The sequence below is a fragment of the Aphis gossypii genome, chromosome 1 (genome assembly GCF_020184175.1).
Source record: "Aphis gossypii isolate Hap1 chromosome 1, ASM2018417v2, whole genome shotgun sequence".
Classification (NCBI taxonomy): domain Eukaryota; kingdom Metazoa; phylum Arthropoda; class Insecta; order Hemiptera; family Aphididae; genus Aphis; species Aphis gossypii.
Window position 1 is genome coordinate 53,883,381 of NC_065530.1, and position 12,300 is coordinate 53,895,680.

At 25.1% G+C, this 12,300-nt stretch overlaps 1 protein-coding gene across 2 annotated transcripts; it reads right to left on the reverse strand.

Annotated features, from left to right (window-relative positions):
- Positions 1-4,885: 4,885 nt before the first annotated feature.
- Positions 4,886-11,982, reverse strand: LOC114131180 (uncharacterized). Of its 2 annotated transcripts, XM_027996340.2 has the most exons (8): positions 11,789-11,982; positions 7,575-7,870; positions 7,382-7,501; positions 7,132-7,260; positions 6,002-6,085; positions 5,754-5,885; positions 5,565-5,686; positions 4,886-5,421 (listed from the first exon to the last, which is right to left on the reverse strand). In XM_027996340.2, the coding sequence occupies exons 2-8, from the start codon at positions 7,860-7,862 to the stop codon at positions 5,295-5,297; spliced, it is 1,002 nt and encodes a 333-aa protein (XP_027852141.1). In that variant the 5' UTR covers positions 7,863-7,870; positions 11,789-11,982; the 3' UTR covers positions 4,886-5,294. The 2 variants fall into 2 exon arrangements, with proteins under 2 accessions (XP_027852141.1, XP_027852143.1); XM_027996342.2 differs by lacking the exon at positions 6,002-6,085.
- Between the last annotated feature and the right edge of the window lie 318 nt (positions 11,983-12,300).

Genomic DNA, 12,300 nt, shown 5'->3' on the forward strand with positions numbered 1-12,300 from the left:
AATTCTGGCCGCAAACAGTGTCTGAAATGTTACAATTTTCCTAAGTATGATCCAGATCGGGTCTAAAAGATGGAAAATAAAAATAAACCATTCCAAATATTCTTTTATTACCTTTTCACTAAGACCAAGTGACTATCTCACTTATTAATTAATAACATAATTCAAACAACTTCTGTAGTCAAATACTTAGGTTTAAGTGGTTTAACATTTGACAAACTACTAACTCGGGTTATTATACATCCTAAAAATAAAATAAAATCATTTAACTCTAGACTACATTTGCTCTGCCCACTTCTTCGTTTCAAATTAAACATCAGCAATAAATTGTCAATTTACAAAGCTATTATAAATTTATAAGACTATAGTGTGGGCTAATGTCACTTATGGTATTCAGATAAGGTGCTCCGCCAAACCCTCAAACTTGAGAATTATCCAAGCTTTTCAGTCCATGTACCTTCGTCAAATCTTCTTTGCTCCACAATGCATACAATAAAATACCAATTTTATAATAACGATCTAAAAATCCCAACACTATCTCAATTGACTTGTACATGCAAACAAATGTAAAGATTGTAATATTATACTTTTTTATAAAATAAATAAAAAAAAGAAAGAAAGAACTTTACTATACTAACCTATTTGATATTTTGGGTCTGTGTACTGGTTTATACGGTACGTCGGCACGTCGCACGTCGGTGTTGACTTATAAATTTTTAACTGCTCCAATTCTCGAGATAATAGTAACATTATAGTACGAAGTAATGTTATAATAATAAATTAAGTACTAAATTATAATATGTAATGTATACGATTATTGATGTTTGCTTTATGTAAAAATTAGCTTAAACTACCGTATTTAAAATATAGCGTATTACCAATAAAAATATGCGATGTAATATTCTTAAATAAGTAATGTATATTATATGCCAATAAACTGGTCATCTCCACTCAGAATCGTTTTTTGTATGAAATGATTCGTCATTAAATGTAAATTTAACACATCTGTATTAAAGTGAATAAAAGTGAGTTAATACTCAATGATGATTATGCACTTAAGCACTAGTATAAATAGCAGAACGAGTATCTCGATTTTTAATTAATATACCTATTATAGTCAATAATAAATTAATATATTAAGCTATAATGATAAATTGAAAATAAAAATTTGAATTCTTCGGAGTATGTAGTAGCGATCTATAAACAATAATTAGTAAAATCGTCTATAATTTTTATCAGCAGAATCAAAATAATATGAACGTCCGTCGAACATATGTCATTGAAGATTATATTGCTACAAAAATGTTGTGTTCATCCGATACAGTAAATAAACATAAATATTCAGAAATGATTTCATTAATAAAACATCTTATGAATATAAATTCCTGCAAATCAGATTAAAAAAAAATGAAACTTTTCAATTATCAGATGTGTATCTTTAAATTCTAGAGTCTAAAGTCAACGTCTAGTTTATGTTTTATTATGAATCAAGTTAGTGTTAAATTTACTTTTAAATTAAAAATTACCTCAAAGAGAATGAATAAGATAATTTTTATTGAAACTTTGAAATTTGAATTTTGTGTACCTACAACATTTAAAAATCCTATAGGTACATTTAAGACGATAAAATTGATACTTAATAGTGTATATTATATATTAATATGATTTTATAACTTTAATTTATAAACAAATAACAATTGTTAAGTAAAGACATTTAGACATAGGTACCTACTACCCAGTTATAAATAAAAATTTAGGAGTATTCCTATAATGTACAACAATAGACAATATAGTTAATAAATATATTTATGTAAGACGGTCAATTGTATATACTTGTTACGATTTAATCATTATTTTTATAAATTCTAAACTGAGTGATAAATGTATAAATGTAGGTTATACAGGTATCGATTTTACAATGATATATATATATTTTTGTACATCGTTTTCATGTTGTATACAATGCTTCAATATTTAACACTGAAAGTAGTTTCTGATATGATAGCAAATTGTATCTTATTGGTATTGTTGGGAAGTTAGAATTTAAAATTCTCAATACTTACGTAAAATAAACTACAAACATAAAAAACTCTGCTGTACAATTGATTACTATTATTTATGTGTTAAATTTGAATCCAATATTCCAATGACAGGTATCAATGTATATGAAAAACGATTCTGAACGGAGATGATTTCTCAGCCTACTATATAATTTCTATTTTCCAGAGGTTGCCGGTTGGTATAAAAGGTGGTTTATGTTTTAATGGCCTGAATACACCAAAATTTAAGTCCTTTATAATTTTGTAAGCCAAATTAATGGAAAATCTTGTATTAAATGTTCAACTCTTAGCTAGTTATACAAAATTTTTTATGAATTATACCTACAAAATAATTTGCAAATATTCATGAGTTTGATGAATTTTTGTCAATATTTGAACTTCAAATGTTAATAAAAAAAAAATGTGGCAATGTATTCTTATAATTTTTTAATCACTATAAGAATAACCTGCAAATTTTCCCGATTTTGACGTATTTCATGAAAATGTAAACTTAAGATAACATTTATGCATAATTAAAAAATAAATATTAGGTATACATTGGATAAAAATAAAATATACCAATTTAAATGCATTGTTTGTACTCACTTCTTCTTAATTTATAATATGTCTCAACAAATATAATTATTATTGATGACAGGTGATTCAGGACTGCCAAATTTTCATACCACCTTAGGGGTATTTAGCACAAGCGCATTTTTTTATAGTAGTATCACCAGCTGCCTTATTCCACTTATACCACTTATATATAAGTAGTATATATATCAGTGACTTATACTTATCAAAGAAATTCTTGATCATTGTTTTTGGTTAGGTTTATTATGGCTTCGCTATCCAATAAATAATATATCACAATAAATACATTAGATAAGTATAAATAATTAGTTTATTTATTGATATTTATTAATACATATAATAATCTAAAATAATAAAATATTAATATAATAAAATATTAATAAAATTATACGACCTAACTATCCGTTAGTTCACTTGGAAAATCATATACGACTGAATTAATGAATTTAATAATAATATGTGCAAGGTATCTTATGAACAAAAAAAAAATATACATTTAAAATTAAAAAACTTAATTTTGAATTTATTTGCTTGACTATACTATCAGTATGGTGTAGGTACTGAGCAAAATTACAATATCTTATTTATAATAATGCACTGTCAATCGACGCTGTTTATCGTTTCGTAGTTACTTGATTTTGTGGCGAGATTAAAAAAAAAAGCATGGTCAAGTGGATACCGCTCTGCTGTACATTAAGTGCCACGTGGATCACTATTATACATAGGAGTATTAATTTTGAATCCAATGAATTTTTAATAACAAAATTACTTGTAAATTTTAGTAATTTTGACGTGTTTCGTAAAAATTTGAACTAACAACGCTTATAAAAAAAGAATTGTGACTAACGACTTTTGATTTTTTTTAACTACAATAAGAATAATACTTATAAAAACCCTTGTATTCAATTTTTAAGTTTTTTTTGGGCATCTAAAATTTTTTATAGCTTAAAAAAATCCAAAATATTTTGAAAATTTAACTGTATATATACAAAACTAATGTAAACATTCGGTGAAAATTTCAAGTATTTATAGTGATTAGTTTTTGAGTTACAACTATATAAAAAACTCGATTTTTTTGAAAACTACTGGAAAATGTATAATGCAAAATTACTTTTGACCTCGATAATGCACCAAGGATATTTACTTTGTCATCGGAAACTACCCTCGAAGTTTGAAATTGAAGCATTATTATTTATTTCGACAAGTTATGCTGTAGGTACACAGACACAAAAATAAAAAACACACAATATCATTGTAAAATCAATACATTCATCACTTCGTTCAGAATCTAAATTGAAGAAAAATAGGAATTTTTGTACAAAACATTTTTTGAAAAATCGATTTTTTTTTGATTTTTTTATAACTCAAAAACGAATTATTGTAAATACTTTTAATTTTTACCAAATTTGTATACTAGAATTTTCTATTCTTAGTTTAATTACGTAATTTATAGTCATTTTAAATTGTTGAGTTTTTTACGAATGTAATAATTTCAAATATGAATAATTTTAGTAATTTTATGTAAAATTATACTTATTATTATAAGTGGAATGAAGTGATGATAATAAGGTGTATCAAACGTTAAATGCATTTTATACTAATCTATAAAACAACTATTCGTTCAATATGGATATGAATAAATGATATAATATTATATCTGCCTATAATATTTTTTAAATGTATTCTAGTATTTAATAAATGTCTGCATAAATCTATAAAATGAAAAATATTGGTAACCACTTACCTATAGTAATAAATATTCTTCTTTTATAATTATCTCAGAGGATAAAAATAAGGATAATATAAAATTTTAGAATTACAGGCATCATATTATATTGAATTTTCATAAATACTATAATACTTTTTAAAATTATGAGTGTTTCAGTGTTTGATGTTAGAAATATAATTATTAATTACCTTATATTGTTAAATATACGTATAGGTATAATACACAGAATAATTATTTTATCGTTAACTAGGTAATCGTAATATCTTACCTAATACTTATAGTGTTTATAAACTATTGGTATTTTACAATAATTTAATATTTTTGTTATAACTATAAGTAATTTATACATGGATACCAAAAAAAAAAAAAAATAATAAAAAATGAATTTCAACTAGAGAAGATGCGCTACAATTATGCATTGCATTTGCAAGTAAATGAAATCCAAATTTCTTTTAGGTATATAAATGTGTCTGATAATATGGATATCTGATAAGGATTAAGGTAGTATATAAAATAACAATTTACATTTTTATTTAAAAGTAATCCCTATAATAATTTATTAAAAACAATAAATTAAAATAAATAAAGTATAAATAATTAAAAAAAAATATACATAATTAATAGGTCAGACTACTATGGTACAAAGTGTATTGTTATACAAACAATAGGAATAAATATAAAGTATAATACTCAGTAAAAAAAAAAAAAATATTTATAAATGTAATAAAAGATTATCCTAATAATCCTAATAAGAAGCCAATGCGGATCTGCTGTGTACGTTTAAATGGTCAATTTAAAAGACGAGATCTTTGTTTTTGATCGGATTGAAATCAAAGGAGAGCTATTTTAGACATCGAAATATGAAACTGATCAATTAAGTTATTTTTAAGTGAAAAAGTTATTATTTAATTTGTATGATCGGTGGAAACTGGAATTTAGACTTCATTACAAGCCAAATAGAGTTGACGACAGTCATCTCCAGATCGTCCACGTCTTCCGGCGTCATAATATACTTCAAAAGGTGCATTACCAGTTCTTTGCAGCAAGAAACTTGTTGCATATCTAGAATAATAAATTATTTATACTATTATTATTTTGAAACAATCAATCTTATATAAACCAGTATAACCAATACATTAAATCAACACCTAATATTTTCAATAAAAACTAAAACTTAGATATATTAATAAACATTATTTTCTTACGTTCCAAGCTGACAATATATGGCACTAGAACTTGATGTTTCGCCTGAACATTCTTTGTTAGCTTCGCATACAAACTTCTGAGCGCAAACATCATTAGCCGTATTCATTGTTTTCACGTATCCCTAATTTAATAAAAAAAACATTATTATTTTTTATTTCAAAATAAAACACCAATATAAAATATCTTACTTTGAACATGGATAAGCTGGCTACAGCAGCATCGGACATAGCGTCCTTTTTACCCAAAGATCTAGCTGACATAGATCTATGACTGAATGATGTTTTCAAAGCATCCAAAAGATTCACAACGATATTGATAAACTGTTAACATTACGTATTTATTTAATACATTTTAATTATAAATTAAGGTTTGTAAAAACATTTGCCTATAAAATGTTAGTTTGGGTGGTAGCTAAAGCAGTGTGTGGGTGTCTTACCTCTCCAGCTTGTTTGGCCATGGTGGCCACTTGATCGGGATCCCTGCTGCCAAGTACTGTAGATAAGACCGCCGCCAATACACCCTACGTACCGTGCCACCATATACCAATTCATTAAATATTTATAAAAAGAAGGAAAGCATGTTTTGATCCTAAGGACCGGGGACTTGAAGCTTAATATTATTTTTTTTATGAATATTAATTTATTGTTCACATATTATATTTTAATTTTAAATATCAGTGAGTATATTTAAAATGTGTATAATTTACATTTTGTGATATATATATATATATACATAAAAGTAATAACTAAACTTAAATACTTAATACTTCGGAAAAGTAATCTAAAAATAACTACATAGAAAAGATAAGCAAATAAGTATAATTTATCGATTTTCTTCACTAAAAGCCACAATATTCAAATTTAAAACTATATTATGATATATTTAAATAAGCAATTATTCGTTTTTGTTGATCTAAAAGTTTGTTACAAATATATTATATTTGTAACAAACTTTTAATGAATCTATTTTACTCATTATTGACATCTGCAGTAGAATATCGTATTAATGTAAATTTGATTCAATTTTGGAAATTGAAATTAATTTACCTACCAAAATGATTTCGATTGTATAGAAAAAATAACAATTACCAAGTTTATTGTATTAAAACAAATTTAAAAAAGTAAATTATAACATTTGATATAGTATTCAGATCATTTAAAAAGCGGAATGTTGTTTTGAATCATTTACTTAATACTATATACATTTAACGACTTACCTAATATTAACGTATTATATAGTCAGAAGCTAAATATTTATACAAAATAGTATTTTAACATTAATATTTAATATAGTGACAGATTATAGAAGGTGTATTTAAGTTCTCATATACCTATTTTAACCCCCGGTCCAAAATTATTAATTTATACATTTTATTTTATTTAATATATGGTTCAAAACTACGGAAGTATTTGACATAATATTTTAATCAAACGATAAATATAAATAAAATTTATAAATTAAAGCATTTAAATATATTTTTTGAAAATTGAACCATCTATTATAATAAGTTTTAAATAATATATACATTATACATAATACAGTGTTTATTTTAAAATTATTAATTACCTGCATTGGAGAAGAGTTATCAACTTTATCAATTCCGTCTCCCGCTGCATTGCCACCGCCCAAAAATGCGGTTAAAATTTTCAAACCTACAGATAACAAATTAGCCCAAGGTGATGTTGGAGCTATAGCCTAAAAACAAAAATTATAAATTTTTAATAATCATTAAAATAATTACACATTATTATATTCCGAAATGTTATAAATCTTATTTATTTATAATATATCAATTTAGATTTTAGTTTATGTATACCTGATCACCGTCCAAAACATCCGATTTGCTAGGTCCGGCGGCTGCACTTGCTGGATTGAACAGCATTTGCATAATCATTCCCAAAACACTACTCCATGAAAAACCACCTGCGGCATCTTGCTAAAAGGTAAAACATTATATTGTATTTATTTTATATTTTTTTTATTTTTACAATCGTGTTTTGTTATCTAACCGATATAGAATTTGTTTGTACATCTTCCAAGTCATTACGATCTTCTACAACTCCTGCAGTCGATGACACTACTTTTTTGCTGGCGTTTGGTTTTTCCACAAATTTTCTTGCGTCTTGTTCAAGTTGATAACTTTGATAATTTCCTTGATAGACGGGACGTTGTTGTTCATATTGATTTTGTGCTTGGGAAGAACGATGTTCTTGTGGGTAGGTTAATACGGCAGGTGCCATCAATGTGGTTCCCATCAGGCACAGGAAAGCCCATCCTATAGCCTGTTTGTTGGCCATAATTTGATCTGTGAAAATAATATTATATATTTTTAACATAACATTTTAAATCTGGTAGATGGTAGACTATTAGTTAACTGCTAGCTATCTACTATTAATTTCGATATAATATATATATTTTACCATCCATGCATATTTAAATTATTAAATAGATACAGCTTACAGATGCGGATTAATAAAAATATAAAAATTCAAAAAGGTATTGTTATACCTAATTATAAAAATTAATATGTTTTTTTTTAATATATTTATTCATACTTAGTTTATCATTAAAAAGTATTATAATAGAATCTTTCTCTTTATTTTAATATTGTTATATATTTTTATACATAATAATAAAGTGATAATACTAAACGATATCTGCAAACCGGTTTTACAGTATTACCCAATGTATATTATTTGTGCAACTTTCTTCTAGTCTTATAAATTGTTTTGTCTTATTAGTTATTTAGAGTTCAAAAACCTTGGATTTCATTCTTCACATTTCAACGTCAATGACCCTGATCATTGAAATGTATTATTATTAATAACATATCTTCGTAATGAATATTACATTTAATACAACAATAAATAATAATTATGACCTACGTTAATATATTATGATGTATAGGTATACCTATGTGTCTTAATTCTTACAAACTAAAACTATAATAAGTTTATCGGTACTAACGAATTGTAATTTCTTCTGAAACAGTTGGTTTTGTATGTCGTGGGTTAGATAAATTCACACAATTCATGTACAATTTATTTATTTCAATAGTCGTCATTTGACATTTATCATAGCCCATAGGTACCGTTAAGATTTGTCTTGATAGTTTAAAACAATAATTTATTGTTACATGTAATAATTATAAATAAATAACATACAAATGTTATACGAATTACTAATGATTAATGAATATTACGAACTATATTTTGCATAATCGGTTTAACCGCCTGTAATAGGTATAATATGAACAAGATAATGATCCACCAATCACCATTATATGTAATTTTAAACAGTAATAAATACCGCTCGGACATCAACCACTTAGGTTAATGGGTGTGTAGGTCAAGACTTATTAATTTCATTTTGCCAATATCTACCTACTTATCGATTATAGTATAGTGCTCATATATATTATTGTACCAATAAAAATTATGTTTATGTGGTTATGTACCGATCTTCGATAAGAGAAAGAAATACTTTCGTCGTGGTTTTAGCATTAGACCGTGAAACATATTAATATAAATATATATACAATTTTTTTATCGTGGATAATATTTTAGTAGGTATATATTTAATTGTATTGTCTTGTTCTGTCTAGACGCTTAGAAAGTAAACATGATATGTAGGTGATCCTATCTAAAAAGTAAAAACGTATCAAATCAATTGTTTTAAAAGGAAAAATAGACGTATATCTATTTTTTTATGCATCACACACTGCAGTGGATGAGCTTATACCTATAATAACAAATAGCAATAATATAATAATATAATGTAAAATGTATGCCATGCAGATTTGGATTATACGTACATTTGATTTCTATGGGTTAATTTTTATGGTAATGGAACGAAATTACTAGCTATTATAAATTATAATTTATAAGATGTATTAATGTTCGTATAAAATTACGCTATGCGCTCAGAACAATAGATTAGATATTATGCACTGTGCACATAGTATGAACAAATATAATTCTAATTAACATAGTTTTTTCTTCATTGTCTTTATACTTATAACTATTAAATATAGCATTTTTAATTAACCTAATTCAACGGATTATACTGATAAACAATAAAAATAAACTTATTTTTTTTTTGATCGGCGTTTTCGTGGATGCTTTTTATATTTTATTTACATATTTTTTACTATTGTAATTTAGATAATTATTTGTATTTATAAATACAAATGACAATTATACATTTTTTTCAATTATAGGAAGTTATTAATTAGTTGTCAAATAATTAACTTTTTGACGTCCATATAAAATTGAAAAAAAAAATGATAAAATAAAATAAATATAATTGTGTATTAAAATAGATTCGCAATTGAATACTACTCAAATTTTGATAGTAAAATTATCTTTCGGATTATTTTTCGACTATTATATGTACACTTGACATTAAAAAAAAATTACAATAACGTTTCAATTCAAAACCATTTTTACGGCCATTTTACTTTAATTTTTAAATCGTGTATTCTTTATTTACTGGAATATTTTTTAATATAATTTTAAAACAATGAAACTGTAATAACTGAAATGTAAAATAAAATTTTGTATTTAACAGAATATGCACTTAAACATTTATATCATACATGAATTTATACATGATAACAATTCTAAATATTAGGTACTATAACCTAAAAAACGATAAAAATTGGTATTTTTAAAACATTGTAGTGTCTGAGATCCTGGAAATGCAACTACCAACCAAAAGTGGCCCACGATTAACCTTGACCACTATTGCCTGTGTCACGCACACGCAACAATAACCAAGTAACCCACATAGTCCGGTCAGTTACTTTCATTTAAATAGTAAATACCTAGCATACTTTTTCTTATTTAAAGACTGTCCCATCATTGTTTTTACTTCCTCATATATTAATATATAGTTCGTTGACCTAAATTTTGATAAGTTTTTCTAATAACTTGTAAATATTTCCGATATTATATAATATGTATATTAATATTATAATATTACATTCTATAACTCATCATATCTCTGTAGTATTTACACATACTTAGGATGATGATCTTATGATTTAATTTCAATTATATACAAATACAAACTATATTGTAGGTATATTATGATTACATAATGTGATATATATATATATGTATATAAAGTAAAATTAACATACATTCAAAGCTGAATTTATGCCGACAACGTCTAGTATTAGTCATGATAGCAACTTTGTCGATAGATGTTTTCTTTGTACAAATTTCACTTTGTAATTGGAACCGATATTTATGCCTATAGCCTATGACACATAGTTGTTGGGAGAAAGTTCGGTGAAATCATCTTGCCGACCTCATCGTATAGACCGGTGTATATACGGCGTCGAGTGAATCATAGATATAGTATACACGTAAAATAGGTATTACATATTTTATAAGAGTAGGTACATACATATTATAATAATTTACTGCAGTTTTCAAACGTTATACATACCTAAGTACTATATTATTATTATTTTATTACTGGATTTTTATAATTACTTTATAGACCGAAGTGCCAAATACCTGAATAGACTGACCGTTTAATATATATACATATATAAGTATATAGTTATAAATCGTAGTAATACATACCTAAATAATTAAAATCCGTTTATTTTATATTATTATCGTATTAATAGCGCAATTACAATATGGACATTTAGAATATAAATTGTATTATAGATATTTTACATATTATAATATATAAAAATAAAACACGTAGATTTAAAACAAAATTTGTATACACACATAGAAAATTTAATGCGCATATTTTTAGTCTGAATGTAATATAATAATAATTGATAGAAAAAGTTTCTTATAAAACTATAATACAAATAAACCGTTTAAGTAACAACATAATGTATATTATAACTTATAACTCATAATAATATTATATTTTATTTTTTTGTTAGTTGTATAAATATCATAAATTTTTCGGACATTTAACTAAAATATTATTTATATTATATAAATAAATAAATAAAATATCTACTCAATACCATACCATCCATGTTATTTAATTTTAAATGTATAAAAATCCTTAAACCTTTATAAATAATAATATTATACTATTATTAGTGTATTGAGTATTTTAAAATCGAAGTAAAGAATATGATTATTATTGTCTATTATAGCAGTGAAAGGAAATAGGTTACTATTAAATTTATACTGCGTTTAAAATTTAAATATTAATATTAATATTATATTATTATTGGTCTTACCTGCGTTAAAGTCTCCAAAATATATTCTTCTCTCTGTTGTCAAAGACAATATTATTATACTTATGAAACTATGCAGTAATATTTAAAAATAAAATATATTAACTTGATTTTAAACAAATGTATAAATTCAGCAATCTTGGAACTACCTTTTTTCTCGGACGGTTACTGCGACGCGACTGACGGAAGGTAAATGGCCCCTGTATAGAGTGCAACCGGTTCTCATTCCGGCAATCCCTCCTTGAACTTGTTCCGGCCTCCGCGGGTGACCCACATTTCAAGACCACCACTACCATTATTTATTCTTAACAAACGTATCGTAATGATGGACGTTATTAATTTTATTTTTAAACAATTTCTTCCGTGTCAAAGATTAAGACATGGATAAATACGAATTGATTATAAAATAGAGACCAAAAACAATAATATTAATATAATTTTTTTGTTCTATATAATATTATATTGACAATAAAATAATATATAATTAATTAATCGTACGAACATTATTGTTATGC

Coding starts and splice junctions, on each gene's coding strand:
- LOC114131180 (XM_027996340.2), bottom strand. CDS start 7,862: ATGGCCAACAAACAGGCTATAGGATGGGCTTTCCTGTGCCTGATGGGA. Junction 7,261..7,381: donor ATGTTTTGGACGGTGATCAG/GTATACATAAAC, acceptor TTTTGTTTTTAG/GCTATAGCTCCAACATCACC. Junction 5,687..5,753: donor CCAGCTTATCCATGTTCAAA/GTAAGATATTTT, acceptor TTATTAAATTAG/GGATACGTGAAAACAATGAA.